General features: G+C 26.0%; 1 protein-coding gene across 3 annotated transcripts in view; it reads left to right on the top strand.

Moving 5' to 3' along the window:
- The window catches only part of LOC135928191 (uncharacterized), a 32,695-nt gene extending 25,111 nt beyond the window's left edge, over positions 1–7,584 (top strand). For 2 of the 3 annotated variants that reach the window (XM_065464575.1, XM_065464574.1), the window contains exons 9-11: positions 3,505–3,586; positions 6,649–6,747; positions 7,254–7,583. In XM_065464575.1, the coding sequence (XP_065320647.1) occupies positions 3,505–3,586; positions 6,649–6,747; positions 7,254–7,438 (366 nt within the window). In that variant the 3' untranslated portion in view covers positions 7,439–7,583. Of the gene's footprint in view, positions 1–3,504; positions 3,587–6,648; positions 6,748–7,253 lie in introns of all 3 variants that reach the window. The other variant, XM_065464573.1, reaches the window with a different exon arrangement.
- Positions 7,585–19,030: the final 11,446 nt, after the last annotated feature.

Consider the following 19,030-nt stretch of genomic DNA (forward strand, 5'->3'; position numbering starts at 1 on the left):
GAAAAATCAATAAGCTTGTAATTTACTCTTGGTCAAAATCTTGAGTTAACCATTTTTAAAATTGACTAAATAGAGCCGTTTTGAACACTAGTTGAATATGACTTGTTAGATATTTTAAAATCCATTCTTTGTTACAGATAGTATAACAAAAAATAGCATTAAGTATTAAACTATTTTTAAACATTACAAGTTCCTTTCATTATTTAATTTATTATTAAAAAATTGTTTAAAATAAAAGCAATAAAAATATCTAAAAATATTGGTCCGATTTGATATATTTTTGAAAACGCTATATTTAATATCGGCACAGCCCTAAATACTAATAAAATATAATTACAAAAAAATACAAATTTAAGCGAACTACATCAGTTGTAATGGTAGTCTATTAAAGAGCTATCCTAGACTCTTTCTACTTCTTTTTTTCTCACTTTATATCCCCCACTCTTTATTGTTGTTTTTTCAATTTTTGTAATATTTTTTTATATCACATTTTAATGTAGATTATAATTGTGCTCAAATATATTATAATATATAATTTAATCAAAACTTTGTTTAACTTGCTTCCTATATTTGCAATGATGTTACTGAATGCTTATAGTTCTTATAAATATCAGATTATCTAATATTTTATTTTTTAAGGTTTCTAATGATTAATTTGGATATGTTAATCGCTTATCTTACAATTATTTTTATTTTTACTCTTTTATTACTTGTATAAATATCTAAGTTCCTAATATTTTATTATTTTTGAAGGAATGATTAATAAGGATATATTAGTCCAGTTATCTTATTAGGAACTTATTAAATATATTTTTTATTGTAATTATTGCTTTGTAGAATGGATATTAGTAGTAGGGAATAAGAATTTTAATTAACAGGCTAACAACAGTTTTATTATTATATAAAATTAATTAAATTTTAAATATAATGTAAAAATAACTGTAACAAATGTAATTTTTTCAAGAGCTTTATATATAAAAAAAATTTTTTTTTTAAAGTTAATATAGTACATATAACACTTATTACTCCTATAAATATCTGAGTTCCTAATATTTTATTATTTTTATAGGTTTCTAATGATTATTAAGGATATGTTAATCACTCATTTTCCACCTGAATATTTTTATAAATAATTTTTACTTATTACTCTTATAAATATCTAATGCCTAATATTTTTCTTTTTTGTTTAAAATTATATTCTAATTTATTAGCCTTTGATATTATCTTAGTTTATTAGGAATATCATAGATTTATATAAAACTATATCACAATTTTAAAATAATACTTTGAAAGTTAAAAGTAAAACATATATACGTAATTTAAAAATATCATGTAAACTATTTGTAAATTAAAATCTATATAAAAACCATATAATAATATAGTAAATTGTATGTTGGGTGGGAGGAGGTCAAGAAAGAGAGCCGTATATTATTTTAATAAATCTTAACGTTTATTTTGTTTAACCTTTTCAGAATATTTTTAAATTTTATATTCTAATTACATTTTATTATCTAATTTAGAAAAATAAAAATAAAGTAATTTTATCAGAGACCTGCAGAGGTGTCATTTACACAGCCCTTTTTTCAAAAAAAGTTATAGCCTGGCACTGATTTTTTAAAAAATATATTATTTTTAATTTTTATAACTAAATATGGCGATTTAAAATATTCAAAATATACCACCTATTTCGGCTTGAGTATCTTTTTAAAAAAAATTTTTGGCCAGACCTAGGTATATTCAAAAAAATTAAAATATGGCTCGGCCCGTGTAGCCATGCTTCGTGCCAGGCCTGCAGGCCTTTGTATTTTATATTATCCGACTAAATAAATATAATAATATTTCACATAAGAAAAACAAATGTAATTATTTAATATTTATGTATATTGTTAAAATATAACGTAATTATGTTAAAATTTTTCAAAATTATAATTTAATCAGAATTGACAGAATATATATACCTAAATTAAATATTGAAAAATATTAGAATGATTTAATAAATTATTTCAAGTTTTATACCTTGTCCATATACTAGTTTCATCAAGCTACATAAAGTCCATATACTCCATAAAACGAAGTAGAGATGGATTGTCAGTTGCCATTGAATATCAAGATAAACGAACTTTGGCCATATGCTCCTCTTTGCAAAATGGTAAAGTTGTCATCCGCCTAACACAACTAAATGAACATTGGAATTGTTTAGATAGTCTCTCACTAAACTCAAGATTTGTCATTTTCCCCATATTGGGAATAATGAAAGAAACATTTAAATATTTTAAATTAAAATATACATAAATTATAATTTAACCTTATCACCATATTTAGAAATAAAAATCTAATCGCAGATATGGCTGCCATCTCAAATTTGTCCTATTGTAGGATTGAAATTTATATTCTAACTAATTTTGGGGCTGCAACCCTATACACGTCTTAATTTGTATTTTTAAATTTGTATGTCAAAGGTTGATTTATTTGCATTTTAATTTAAAATATTTAGGATGTTTCATATATTTCCAGGCTTTGGCGGAAATGTCCAGCCTTGGATTAGAGTGACTACTTAAACGATTCCAATGTTCATTTTGTTATTAAGTGGATGACTGCTTTACCATTTTTGCAAAGAGGAGCATATGGCCTCAGTTTGTTAGTTTGTTTTCAATGGAAAATGACAATCCATCTCTACTTCGTTTTATGGGTATATGGACTTCGGCTTGGTGCCACAGCTTTATTCCCTCATACTATGAACAAGGTATAAAAACTGAAATAATTATATTCAATCATTCAAATATTATCCAATATTTAATTTTGATATCGAATAGAAGGGTCCTGCACCAAACCATATATGCCTTTAAGTGAGAAACAACTAGTGCACATTCTAATATGTATATCCTAATTAAAATTTGGTTGAAATTCAAATGATGTAAATTATAAGGATTCATAATGGGTCTATTGTGGTACGAAAAAATAATTATGAAAGATTAAATAATAAAATAGATAATCTATAGATGTAATTATATTTTTAGATAGAGTCTCATTTTTTAATCTTCCAAAGTGTATTCTCTCAACTCTTCTGATTAAATTATAATAAGAATTTATATTATAATTACACTCTATTTTTACAATAATATTGAATTATACACAAATGCATAATTACTTTTGCTTTTTTTCGGGAACGTCAAGTCAACCAAAAAAAATGGACTTTCAACCCGACCCCCATTTTTTAAAAAATTTGCAATATTTACTATAACTAAGGAAAAACCATTTTAGCATGAATCAAAAATAAAATAAGATTAATTTATTATTAAGTTCATACAACATAGCTAATTTTATAAATACATATACTAGAGATCAGCAAGGCCCATTTCGTGTGGACCTGGCAACATGTGTAAAATATTTTTGGGCTATGCTAAAACATTACATGCTGGGTCGAAAACTTTTTAAAAGTCTTCACGGACCAGACTAAGTTGATATTTTTAAAACACACATTTGAAACTTTATTTTTTTTAAAAGTCTGTCAAACCTTCCTTTAATGAAAACGGAAAAGACACAATTGCATCTTCAAGCCAGATAGTACCTCAAAGATCCAATAATAGTATATTTAATTATTTTAATGTTTTTTCTATTAGCCTTTTATAAAATATGAAACTTCATAATACAATAAATGTAAAATGTCTAAAGTTTTAAGTAGTTATTTTAGAGGACTATATCAAACTCATATCTGCCAGTCATCTATTTTATCCTATATTTTAAAAAATGGATAAATCCTTTAATGGAATAAATAAATAAAATATTAATCAACATGATATCGTGGGACCAGAATTTAAGTAAGATATCTGCACTATGAGAAATGAGGGGATGGACTTTGTCTAAAAACTTCGGTACAAAAATTTGAAGAATATATGGCTTTAGTTTTTATAAATTCATAGTAATTTTTACAAATACAAATCAGGTAATATATTTTAAAAACTTGGTTACACTTTTTGACTTGAAATTTTATAATTTGTTCAGATTCAATCTATTCAAAGTGCACTATCTGCATGATTTAATAAATATATTAGTATTAATGTAATAATAAATATAACCTACCAATTCAGATAATAAAAAATGATTCAATTCTCTAATAAGAATAAATAAAAAATGTCTTTCTAGTTCACTAAATTTGAATTGAACATTAAATATAAGAATTTAGTCGTTAGTTTAAAATAATTATCGCATAACCTAAATAACACTTTGGTTATTAAGTGGGCCAATTTCGTTGAATTTTAAAGTTAATTGTAGGGATTAGCTTGTAAAACCAGACGATAGTGATTTTATTTAAAGGTAGTACTGAGAATATATTGATGTCGCAAATATGATGATACAATTTCAATTTTTAAAGTTAAATAACATTTCTTAAAAATAAAAAAGTCAAAATCTAAATATTATCAATATTATTGAAATTTATATAGTAATTTTATTTTTCTTGTTAATGTGAAAGTTAATTGTATGTAAATTAAAATAACCGTCTCCTGTTAAATAAAAATTAAATCATCCAATTAACAAAACAAATTAAATATAATATTATAAAATTACGAAGCATATTACAACATTAATTAATTAATTAAAATTTATTGCACCTTTATGGTACTGAATTGAGTACGAACCAGTGTTGTTAAAGTCCCGCTACATTTTTCAGTAGTGGTAGCTTTAGCATGTTACTTTGTAAAAAATAACGGTATCTTTGATACTAATTTAAAAAGTATCAAAGTAGCATGCTACATCCTTACTTTCAATTTTATATAATAAATACACATAAAAATAATTAAAATATATTTATAATTAATTCTAAGATAATAATATTTTTATTTAATTTTGAAATTTAAAATGTCGACCATGGGGATTGATATGGGAGATAATATTGGTATAGATCATACCGATAAGGTATTTCCCTGAGATGATAATATGGAATTTCCTGAATCTCGATAAAAAAAAATAACACAGCGTATAAATTTCTTTGTAAGATGTGCCGAAAGGTTTTTTTATCATACAAAACTAGTAGTTTCAATTAGGATAAAAGTGATATAAAACAAATTTACAATGTGCACAATCCTTAATCCTCAAAATAAAATTTAAAACTGTATCTATAATAGTCTTTGAACTAGAGGATTTATTTTAAAATTTTTTGACCCAGTTCAAACATGGTATGTTTAAACTGGCCATAAGATATTATTCAAGAATTTTATTAAAAATTATAATAAATAATTATTATTAACATTTTATTTTATCATATTCATCTATTTAATGATAGTATTTTATAAATTATTATCTGGATGTTAAACATGCTTATTTATAAATTTTATGAAAACATGCTAAAAAAATATTTATTCCGATAAAAAGATAAAGGGTGGTAGCCTGGCCATTTGTCAAATATGACCATCCACTTATCCCCTACATAATTTTTATTCTAACTATTACTATTGTAATTTTAGACTAACCCTAGCCAGATCAAAATGTCACCTTCTTATAGATGATATTTTTGAAATAATAATTATAAAACTATTGAAAATCGTTTAACGCATTTTTCTAAAGCTAAAAATACTCAAATATTTTTGATGATTTTTCTTATATAAAAAATATATATATTAAATTTAATACTGCACTGCCCTCAAGTGCTAGTGTTGAAATATTATTTAGTTATAGCTTATAATTTCTGATTTTCACTCTAGACTTGGGGATGAGAGTATGTAAATGATATTATTATTGAGATGCAATAAAAAATAAATTATATATATTTGAAATTTTAATCAGAATTTTTATTTGTGGAAATAGAGATACGTAAAAAATATTTTAAAAACAATTATAAAGTAGTCTAAAAAGTAGTAGCTACTTTTTTTTAAAGTAAGCTATTTTTTAAAAATATTTTTAAAGAATTTTATTTCGAATCGAATATTCGATGAATCGCACTAATAGGAATAGGTTTTTTCTAATTAATTTTCGAATATCCACACATTTCCTAAATCTTTTCTAAGAACATCCCATCAAATGGATCTTCTTGATTCTATTTCTCCTTGCTTTGTTTATATATCTGTAAAATCTTAAACTAAATATTAATGGCCATAAGGTTATGAATCTATTGGCAATTATCTCATCTCCCAACATGCAATTTAGTTAATTAAGGATGTCTTCTACTCATATTTAAAATAAAACAAGGAGTGATTTTATTTTCCAATCCCCGCTACCTGAAAGGGTAATACTGCTGCATTAGCTCGGTCTCATCTTGGTTGATAATTTTGAATAAAGCATTCTATTCGGAAAAGCTAAACATCACATTCTATTCCGGTAGTCTATTTGGAAATTTTAAAATAACTACAGACTAGGACACTTCGTCATCTAGAGCTGATCATTTTTAAATATAACTTCGTATTCCATAATTTTCCAAAGTTCCGTTCCCGTAACATGTCCTCATTATTCCGTCCTTGTTCGCTGTTGATTATTTAAAATTACATAAATATTGTCACTTGAATTTAGCATTTTTATATCAACCTAAAACACCCTTTAACGTTCAAATTCTTGACAACATTCATACGCTTAAAAAAATTTAAATTGATTAATTTTTCTCGATTGAATCTTTTTTTATTATAAACCTTTTTTAAACATTTATTCTTATTTTATTAGGCCTATTGTCTCGAATACCAGAGGGCTCGGTTCTTAAAAAAAGATTAGCCTACGATCCCAAATCCAGCCAATCAAAACCAACTTATAAAATTTACGAAGGTTAGTCTTAAATTATTTTTACGAATCTTAAACATTTACTCATTTTATTATCGAGTTTTTCGGCAAAATTAGATGTGTTAAAAACATTTTAAAAAACACCTTGTTCCGATTTCTCAGCTTACCAGTCAATAATTATGGGTTGTCTTGAAAAATTATTCCCTCTAAATAGGGCAATATGCTCAAAGATGAACCAATCGAAAGACTAGTGTAGATATTATTTTGATGAGGAAAATATTTCACAAAATAACCCTTATTAACTATTAAAGTAGTACACTTCTTCAATTTAATATATTGTAAGTTTCAAAATAATAAATTACAAGGTTATTTTAAGTATTTATTAAGAAACAAGCAAAAAAAATAAACGATTGTTTTTCCATTTTTCTCATCGCTATAATATAAATGGGATAATTCTCTATATCAAATGGCACATATTTCTTAGATTCGAATCAATGTGTAGTGGGATACCTGATTTATACACAATTCTTTGTATATTATTTTATTTGAAGGTCGAATAAAACCATTGACCAAATCTCCGCTCAAATCTTGTAAACATGCAAGCAATATCGCTATGAGAATTAAAACTTCCGCTAACGTATTTAAGAGTCGGAACAAGTCGAGACACCCTGCGAACGATAACGATAAACTTAAAAAAAATTATCTCAAAAATATAGGAACCATGTTTGGAATGTAATTGAAATTTGTATATATACAAAGTTGTAACTGGAGTCTCTTTCTTTTTTCTCTCTCTAAATTAATTTAATTTTATAAATACTGTTTATTTTTAAAAAAGAAAAAAAACCATGAATGCCTACTTTTTAAAGAAACTTATTTATTTATTTTTCATATATTATATTTATTATTAAATATGTGTCCAAAAAATTTTTTGGGAATTATTTTACAATGCGATATTATATGTATATAATCGTTATTTTTAATTCCTTAACAATACGTTTTTTTAATAAGCATTAATAATTAATAAACCTACGATGTGACTGATATATTATTAAATAAAATTATTTAAATGTTGTGTGCGCGATTCCTCCAATTTTTACTTATTTCATAAATTGTCTTGTATCCCTTTTTTTTATATTTAGCTTATAACTGTTTTTTGTAATTAGCTAAATTTATAACTGAATTTAGATATTTAATTTAAGCACTAAATATTGGCGAAAGAAAACCAAATGTTTATTGCTTGTTTTTGTTTTGGCGTCGCCATTAGTTGTTTATTTTTTAACAATCAACTTTTTATTCTTAATTACGGCTTTAAAAAGTGATTGAAGCACTAAGTTCTACTGATGAAGAACTAAAGAATTATATTTGTTTCATCGTTAGTTCATTCAATCAACTTTTAAGCGTGAAGTTGGCCAAAAATTTTATTTTTGCTTGTAACTTTTTTCTTTAATTTCGGCTACTCTATATCGATTGAAGTACTAAAAAAATGGCATACGATTCATCGTTAATGTTTTCAATCGTTTGGCCAGTCACTGAGCAGTAAATCGAACTCTATCACACTATTCCATTAATATATATCAGAGACTTGCAGAAAGGCCCAGCCTAGATTTTTTTCTGCTCAGCCCGGGTTTTATATTATTAGGCGCCAGGATTTTTTAAAAATATTTTATTATTAGGGCTAATAATGGAGATTTAAAATAATTGGTTATACCCCGACCCCGATATATTTTTTAAAAATATTCTCATGCCCGGCCTAGCTTGGGTATATTATTAAATATTTAACTGGCTGGGCCTGTAGGTCTCAAAACAAACAATTAGAGTTAAACATAAAAGTGAAATTTTTTTAGAAAAGAATCGGTGCAGCCAATAACCTCAAAGGAAGGTGGTATTGTTGTTAAAATTTTATTTAATTATGAATGTTTAGGACAAGTTTGATTGTTGATCAAATATTTTAAATAAGATGGATTAGTTTGCATTAATGCTTGGCATCTGTTAAATATAGGAATTAATAAAGTTATAAAAGTATCCAAGTCTAAGATACTATATCCGATATCTTTTATCTATCGAATGGTGTAAGCAATGCACTTGAAATCAATATAAATTTCAATATCCATTTTTAAAAACTGGAGTTTATTCTCTATTTTTAATACAAATTTAGAAAAATATTTAAATTGATTATTTAAATCGAATAATTCACTATTCGTTAATAATATTCATTTTTTGTCTTCATAATTAAATTCTTGTAATCCTTTTACTGCTGGCGCCCCAGACACGAATAATAAATTCAATCTCCTAATTAATTTTTATATAGATTTTTGTTTAATAAAAATTTATTAATATGAAATTTGATAACCTAAAATGTTTGTTATTCATGGGATAGTTACTCTACATATGCTGGAATGCATTTAAGATTAAATCACATTTTCCAACTTTAAAAATCGCCCTCAATAAATAAAAAATTGAGAGATTTCCGTACCCATATATTTCATTATCCCAATATGGCATATATACTTAGAGGTCTGCAAAGTAATTTTTTTCGCAACCTGAGCCCAAATTTAAAAAACATATTTATCCGAGCCTGAGCACACATTTTTTAGTCCGAACCGAGCCTGAATAAAATTTTACAACTTGAGTTTGAATATTATAATAATCAAAAAAAATATATGTATTTATTCATCGCCGCCTTAAATAAAAGTTTATATGATGGGGTCTGTGGGGGGGGGGGGATAATAAAAATTTTTAAGAAATATTATTGATTTTTTAAATATCAAGCATAAATTTATTGTAATAATTGCATTTTGTATGTTATATATTTAAAATGTAAAATTAAATCTTCGTTGTGATTGAGTTAATTTTTCAATTATCTCATCCTTGCTTGTCGTTAAATGCCTATGAATATTCAAAAGATCCAAACCTTTCAATCTACTTTCAGATGTTGTACTTCTTGGTATGTTTTTCAGAGACCTGCAGGCCCGGCTCCCGGACCGGACAGTATTTTAATTTTTTAAAATTAACCCGGGCTGGGCCCGAAATTTTTTTAAAAAAACACCCAATCCGGGCTGTATTTTTTAAAACAGCCTATTTTTGAAATCGTTATTATTAGCTATAAAAATCAAAAATAAATATAATTTATTTTTAAAAAATCCGGGGCGGGCCTGAAAATTTTATTTTAAAAAACCGGGCCGGGCCTGAAAATTTTTTTAAAAAAACATAGGCCGGGCCGTAAAAAATCTTTAAAAAAATCTGGGCCGTGCTCTGCAAATGGTACTTCTGCAGGCCTCTATTATTCTTCTCAAAAAAGAGAATGTTCTCTCATTAGTTTACTATATACTCTTCTACTGTACCTATATTAATGTTTTAACGATGAGCTTGCCTTGCTACAAGTTGAGGGAGACAAATATTAAACACGTATAGCTCTGCTTTTAACTCAACAATAAAATATGAAATTCTTCATCAACATTAGCCCTAATTTCTTAGAGTTATGATAAAATGCTATCCGCTATTCTCATCTTTTTAATGAAGGCAATGTCATGTTTTTGATTACTTAAAATAGTTGTATAATTAAATAATACATTCTAATGAGAAATAAAATTTGGAATAAGCATTGAATCCAATAATTTTATTGCTTCTGAGAAAATATTTCTTTCAGGCATTGTGATATTTCAGTAATAGCAAATAATTGGCTCTTCTAACTCCTTAAAAGCTGTCACTGCTTGATGGCAGAGACTCTATCTCGTTGGACAAGGTTGCAATTTCTCTTTCCCTGTTGGACAAGAAGTTTCAGAAATAATTAGTATTTGACTAGAAATTTGAAAATGGTAGATAAATATTACGCCACTAAAAATTTGAAAATAATAAGAAAATATTACGCCGAAAAACTTGAAATCTAAATTAATTGATAAAATAACTTAGTAGATAAATATGATAATAAATGTAATTAAATATATATTTAATATGAGATACGAATAAATATTAATAAATATAAATTAATATAAACAATAATATTTTTAAAAAATATATGCGGCATCTACATTTTTTGGCTTGACCCAACTGCGTACGCCAATGCCATAATCTAATCAAGATATATATATATTAAGTTGCAATTAATTTGTAAAAAATATAAAAAATTTAAAATACAATCGAATCTAAAAATTATAAATAATTTTCATATATTATCGACCCTTTTTCATTATGCGTTTAATTTCGGAAATAATTTATTGCGAATCAGCAGTATCTATTAAATTTCTAGAAATTGTCGTAGGATTTGGAATGATGTTTTTAACATCAATATTTCTATAAATTGAGCCGATTTTGGCAAAATATTGTCAACAAAGCCTTCCCCATGAATTGCATCAAATCCACAAAACATGGTGAGCACCTTTGTACACACTTTTTTTTAATTTGGCACAACTTATAAGTTTTTTGGGATCAATATCAAAAAGGCTATCAATTGTTAATTGAGTGTTTTTGCTCTCTATTGTAAATAGCATTATTCCTTTTTAGTTGATTTATGCCTAAAATAATTAAATATTATAAATTTTATGTATGTTGTTATAGAATTATAAGCATATATTTGCAAAAATTTCAACTTACTAATTAAGTTTTTCTTTGTTTTCATCACATATAAATGAAAACTTTTCTCAGACCTCAAATTTGCCATTGGCATTTTCCCATACTTCATATTCATTGCTCTTAATCTTTTCACCAATTTTTTTTCAATTTGGCATCCATTGAAATAATTTTTTTAATTATGAAGCTATTTAATTAAATAGATATTAGTAAAATATATTTTATTTAACTTGATAGAATATGATGAAAGTAAAGTATATAATAATATCGTTAACTATGCGATGCAATGTACTTCGGATAGGTAAACAAAATTGCCTAATTTATGCTAGGCTCACAAAAATTATTATATTTTGATTAAATTTTATTCGAATATTTCCTTTTTTTTAAATATTCTTCCGTTGATTTCACTTTGATGAATAGGTAATGCTAATGTAATAAATAATAATAAATTTATTTAAATTGATATCACTGTGTGACAAATTTTGACTTGATTTTTAGGGAGAAAATAAAATAAACATGTTTTAAGACAGTTTTTTAAGCATTTTCTAAATCAGCTGTCAGATTTTTTCTAGCACGTCAGGTTTTTTATTTATTATAGGTTAAAGTGGCCAAAAAGGTCATTTTAGCACTTTTGAAGGTTTATAACTTCGGTTCTAATGATCCCTACAACTAAAAAATTATCTTAATTTTTGCAGCAAACCTTCCTTATTATTATTATACATTTTTTTTTATAAAATCCTTACTCAATTTTTAAACAACCTATATTTTTTAAATTTACCTTTATAAAATCCTTTTTAATATAGCTTACATTTAATATATTTATTTATTGTGGCTTTCGTTCTCTTCGCTACACTGCACACGGTACGATTCCCAAACAATTTATTTTAAATGAAATAGTTATATTTCTCATATTTAAATAAATATATTATGCTAAGCTAACCTATCTCATTTTTACTTTCGTCAGGATTGCGATCATTTTGAGATCGCAGCATATCTTAAATTCGTAAATGGAATAATTTATTTTTGACAATAAAATTTCATATTTTCATATGATTCATTTAACTAATTGAAATAGGCGATGGGAATTGATGGCTTAGAATTTCCGTTATGAAGCAAAACTGTTTTCAAGCTGTTTTTGCTTGAATCGATGAACAAGCGCCATTCATCGGGCACTAATTCAATATTAAGTTGTAAAAAAAGTTGACCTAGATTTTTGGAATAGTATAAAAAATTTTCGTAAGAGAATAAATTTTTAAACGATGCTCCACGGAATCGGTATGAAGTTCGAACTCCATTTTTTTAAATTTTAAAATCATTAAGCCTTGAGGCTAAAAATTCGGACTTTCTTTTTGAAAGTTGTAAATTTCTGGTTATGTCATTTAGTTGCTCTTGTGACATAAATGGCGAATCCTCTTCGGGATGATACTCAAGATTAATATTGTCATTATCCTGGCAACGTAATTTTTCCAGCTGCAAACTATTAAAAAAAGGAACTGTTGTATGCATATTATATTTTACCGGATAAACAACCGACGAAATTTCAGGATAACGAATTTTATTCTTATTTTTTTTTGTTAAACCCAAAGGTACTAATCGAGCAAAAATAACAATCCCACGAATGATTTCTTGCTACGTGCCAAAATGTAGGTTTCGAATAAGGCAAATATGACCTTTTCCATTTATCCATGAATTAAAAGAATTATAACATGTTTTACATATGTAATTAGGGGCAAATGGTTTATCCAAATCGCAGAGTGGAATATTGTAATAAATTTCATAAATCCTTTGAATGATTGGAGAAATTGGGCATTTTTGTGCAGGCAATATATAGCCCGCACAGATGTAACAAAATTTAGAGACACACTTTAAACAAGGGGACCTCGGCATTAATTTTTTGTAGAATATTATATAAGGAGGGAATTTGAATAATATATAAAATCCAATTTAAAAAAAAATTAATGAAAGAAATTAAATGTTTATGAAAAATTAAGCGCGAAAAAAAATAATTCTTCTCCTTTCTTCCTACTCGTTATTTGGCATTATTATTTATTGCCCATACTACACGGGTTCAAGGTACTCCATTGGAAAATCATATATTTTGATATAAATTGATTAAAAAAACAAATATTCTTAAATACATCTAAAAAAGATAAATATTAATAAAAAATATGAAAAAATTACCAATTATTGCATTTTAAATGAATTTTGCTTCAAAAAGGCTCAATTCAAAAAGAGTACAAATTAAAAAGTCGGTACAGATATCTGATTTTGGTATAAATTGATCATAAATGCATAAAATATTACTAAATACTAATAAAAAAGATAAATATTACCTTAATTTTGCTTTAAAAATGCTTTATGCAGAGAAAATTCAATAAAAGTGTACAAATTAAAAAGTTCGAAAATATCTGTACCAACTTTTTTAATTTATAGATTTTGGTTGAATTTTCATGGCATAGAGTACTTTTGAAACATAATTAGAATTAATATATAATCCTGAGCATATTTGAAGCAAAATTATATAAAATTTATCTTCTAAAGTTAATAATTTTGATAGTAATTTAAATTGAAAACTTAAGACCCCCAAAACAAAATTCTTTACCATTTTTCTCAAAAACCAATCGATAAAAAATTATAAAAATTAGTAAATTTAAATATAAGTTTAACACAATCACCAATTTTTAGGGATTTTTAATAGATACTTTTAAAAATCCGTATAAAGACCTAAATATTACTATTTTGAGATTTTGAAAAGTTGTCTTTATACGGTAATATTTTTAAAACTTGACGTGTAGGGAAAATTTGAAAAACGGATTCGAACTCAGCGTCAAATTCTGCACCAAAACTTGTTTTTATTTTCTTCTCCCATTTTTCTTGTCACACTTATTTGAAAAATGTGCTTAGTTCTAAGGAAACAATTTTATAAGGGTTGTACAGAATTAATGGATAAATATTGTAAAATATATTTCCATATTATAAACTAGAGATTGACAAATCACGCTATTTTTTAAAAATAATTTCGGTTCGGGCATGGTCGGGCCTAATATTTTTTAAAAAATTTCGGGTCGGGCTTAAATTTTTAAATATGATATCATTAGATTTTGTCAAATTGATATATTTTAAAATTCTGGGAAACAAGGCGCTAATATTTTTTATTTGTAGAATATTTTTTTTAAAAATAAATAAAAAATAAAATTTTTCTATATTTAAGTAAATTCGTGCCCGGTGGGGTGAATAAATAATTTTTATATGGGGTCGGGCTTTTCGGGATAAAAAAATTTGTTCAGGATCGAGATGGGCCGGAGAATATATTTTAAAAAATTCTGGCCGGAAAAATTTTTTTAAAAAAAAATTCGGGGTTGGCTTAAAATTAGGCCCAATATAGATCACTATTATAAACTAGTTACGAATTTATCACATTTATCACATTTTGATATTAAATATTTTTTTATTACCGGAGCTTGTTTGAACTATAAATAATAATTACTGTATCAAATATATTAGAAATTTGGTAGATGTTAAATTTAAAAAAAAATGGCTTAAAATTTATTCACAAATCAATAAATAATTAAATTATGGTATTCTACTCTCCAACGTATTACTAGTATCTAATGCATACCAAGAAAGTATTATGTGATTTAATGATTTTTCAATATAGTTTTTAAAATATTTTATATATAGATTTATTTTTTCTTTTTATTAAAACAATGTTAAAAAAATTGTAAATAAAAATATAATATAAATTAATTACCTTTATACAATAAATAAAAATATAGTTCAATAAACGGGTAAATGCACCTTTATCTTATCTGATAAAAAAAAATTATGCAATACTTTCTGATTTGTGCTTGAAGCTTTATGGACGATATTTTTTGATCAAATAGAAAATAGTATATTTGCTTATAAAAAATATTGTTATTAATGATGTGACATTATATTAATGAAATTTATGGAAGAATTAGCATGAGTCTATGCAATGGGATATGGCTTTTTATAATTTTATAACTTTCTTCTTTTTTTTATTGATTTGAAATTATTGTTTATGAGTATGTTATCAAAAAAAAAATTAAATATTTTTAATAAATGTCATATTTTACACGCAGTGATAATTTGTTATTAAATAACATCGTTTCATTGAAAAATAACTTTAAATGTCCTGTAAAATTCATATCTTTCGTAAAAATGTTCGGTTTAAAGACTACAGAATTCGAATATTAAATCTCGCAAAGACTAAATTACCAAAAATCGTCCTCATATTAGTTTGTAATTACACTTTTCTATCGATTTATCACACCATCATAGAAATCAATAAAAGTAAGGTATCAAATATTTCTATAATTTTAATTATTCTTGGGGAAAAAAAATTATTTACAATATTATAATGAGAGTTTAAAACCAGTACCAAAATCTGAAGGAGCCCTCAAATTTATGGGGACCTAACCCTCGACAAAACCTATTTTAAAATGAACCCGAACCAAGAAGAACTTTTTTTTTACTCTAGTTTTCAAACTCAAAGAAATTTAATTATACATGTAAAATATAAGGATCATACTTAAATACCCTATTTTAGTTTAAGATTTTATTAATTTTACACTATAAAAGCAGTATTTGAAACAATATTTTGCCACAAAATTGGAAGAAAATTTGTGACTTTATCACGAATAGTGTTGTTAAACGGGTCGATTTGAGTCGATTTTTAAAAACGGTGAACTTAATATTTTAGCCGGGTGAATATTGCCTAAGCCTCGGGATTTTGCTAATAGATTTCTAAACCTTTATGCCATCAACGATCGAAATTTTCAGGCCTGCATAATAATTTTCTTGATAAAATTAAATAAGATCTTAATCATTTTGAAGAGTATTTAAAATTCTGAAAATTAATATTTTTCTACTCCATCCTATTCTGAAATGACATCGAGATTCACCGAATTTTTTTTTAAAAAAATAAGTTTATTTATGTATTTTACTTTATATCGAAATAGAAAAAATAATAAAGCCAGAGTTAAAAATGCTCTTTTTCTTGCTCAAATTTTTGGGCGAAAAGAAAATTAAACTTTGAATAAAATATTTACTTATTTTGACCTTACCAACTCCATTGGACAGATAAATGTTAAATTATGCAAACCATTAATTTTTTTTGAGTTTGGATGTAAGTGAGAAATGGGTTAGTGACCTGAATCGGGTCTAACTTTTCCCCGGCCAGGCCCAAATTTTTTTTTAAAAAAATTTAACCTGCATGCCCGATCTTGATTAGAAAAAAATATTTTTTATCCCGAAAAGCCCACCCGAAATAAAAATCACTTGTTCACCGGGCCCGGCCTGAAATTATTTAAATATAGAAAAATTTAACTTTTTTTTTTGTAAAAGAAATAATAGCGCCTTGTTTCTTGCAAGAATTTTAAAATATACCAATTTATTTGACAGCCCGACCCGGTCTGGCCCGAAACATTTTAAAAAATATTAGGTTTGACCTAGCTCGGGCCGAAATTATTTTTAAAAAATATACTCGACTAGACCCGAAACCAATTATGGCTGGGTCGTGATTCGCATTCTCTACCGGGGATCCTGGAGCAAGTAATTTCTTGCCAAATAATTTTAAAACTTGATATTTGTAATTTAAACCATAAATGTATTATAATAAGAGGCTTCAATGGTTCTAAAAAAATTTCGTTGAAATGTGCTCATGAAATGTTTTAAATACAAATTTATTTTAAACATGTCAGTAGTAACTTATCAATTTTTTACCTTAACTTAAATCTAAAAATAAAGAGGCGCTATGATAAGCAACGTGAAAGGATAATAGGTACCTAGGGTGTTTTTCATAATTCTTAAATATGCATCTAAACATTTTGGAAATTTGCAGCATCTTTTATTTATAGAACTTCATTTTTTTATGAGCAATATAACCTTGGTCTCCCCTAAGCCTTAAAAATCGATGGGAACATAGAATAGAGATATATATGTCGTTCGGGGTATTGATTTCATGGTGATTCGGTATCTTTCAATTTTAAATCATTTATTGAGAGCTATTTGATCGGCGAAAATTTATTCCTGCATCTATTAAGTACCCATATTGTGAATTTATAACAATGCCATGAACTTTAGAACTACTCTGTGCTTCTTCTAATATGAGGGCAACTAATATGCTTAACATTTGTGAACCTGAAGACCTCCAAAAAAAATTACGGAAAAAATCCACAATAGTGCCCCCCCCCCCCTCCTTAACAAAATCCTAGCTGCGCTTATGTCAAATCATAACATCCATTTAAATTAATTATAATTATCATTTATATAATTATTTTAATCATAGAAGGGCCTAGGGTAGATCTTCCCGAGAAATGAGCACAGTTATGAAAAACATGAGCAATGGATATGCATAAAGCAGAAATTTTAATAGGAATTAGGAAGTTTCAATCCCCCCTCCCCCCCAAATGAATACATCTTCTAAAGGAGATGTGAGGGAAGAATAATAAATTACACTCTTCTTCTAAACTAATTAATATACCTTGTTTCTTAAATTTTTTATGATGAAGGAATAAATTTTTAGTAGATAAATTCTTAATAAATTATGTATCTGTCACACCTGTGTTTTATACAATGCTACTTTATCACGTAATGCTATAGAAAGGTAGAGTGTGTTATTGTATACTGGTGATATTTTTCTTTTAGATATTCCATTTATATTAATCAATGCAAAAAATTTTCATCCATAATTATTATAAATAATGATTTTTCAAAAGAATAGAATATTTTTAATTCCGAAATAAAAATACTGAATGTTCTATCAAACCCGCCGATTAGATATTACCAACTTTTTTGTATTTTCATGGTCAAAAATGACCGACAAAGTGATGCGGGCACAAGTCCAGATATCGATACGAGAATAAAATAATTCAGATAGGGAATGGTATAAAATGAACAAAGAGAATATATTTCAATAGGAAATAAATTAAAGAAAACCTTCCTTACTATTAATATCTGATGTAATAAGAATTTTAAGGTATATTTCACAAAATAAAGGTGATGAAAAATTGGAAAAAGTATTAATTGTCCAGTAATTGTACCCATGAATAGATTCGTTATGAAAAATGTTTTGTATTGGCTAAAAAAACGGGATATTATAAGTTCGGGATCTATTTTTTTTTATATAGGAGGTTAGCTACGGAAGTTGAAAAAAAATGGCGAATGAGACTTAGACATGTGATATTAAAAATTAAGCTTACTGAAAAAGAAAATTTATCAGGGTAATAAATTGAAGGTATACTATTCATGATCACAAGATAATATTCTATATTAATCTATCCTATTCCCATCACGCTTTTCCACTCAGGAGGGTTGGACTTGGACTACCAATCTCTAGGACTCCGTTGAACCTTGATTTAAAAATTTTAATTCAGGGCAGAATCGGACCTCGGCAAAATTTTATTGTTTTCCAAACGTTTGTATTAATTTTTTGGAATAAATTTCTATTTTCCTTTAACGCTTATTATTAATCTGCCATTATTTGAAATATCGCACATTTTCTACATTCCTATAAAGTTTTACTTATTTATTCTTTAAAAAAAAAATTAATTTTTTTTATTCTTTCTTATATCCTTTCATTTTATATCTATAAATATAAATTAGGCAGAATTGACCTGAAGAACCCTTTATACAATATATTTGGACCGCCACAAGTACTAGTTCATATTCAATTATATTATATATTACAATTTATTTTTACCTATATTAATCAATTTAATTTTTTTTTTAGAATACAACT

This window comes from Gordionus sp. m RMFG-2023, chromosome 4 (assembly GCF_954871325.1).
Source record: "Gordionus sp. m RMFG-2023 chromosome 4, tfGorSpeb1-WG-v2, whole genome shotgun sequence".
NCBI lineage: Eukaryota > Metazoa > Nematomorpha > Gordioida > Chordodea > Parachordodidae > Gordionus > Gordionus sp. m RMFG-2023.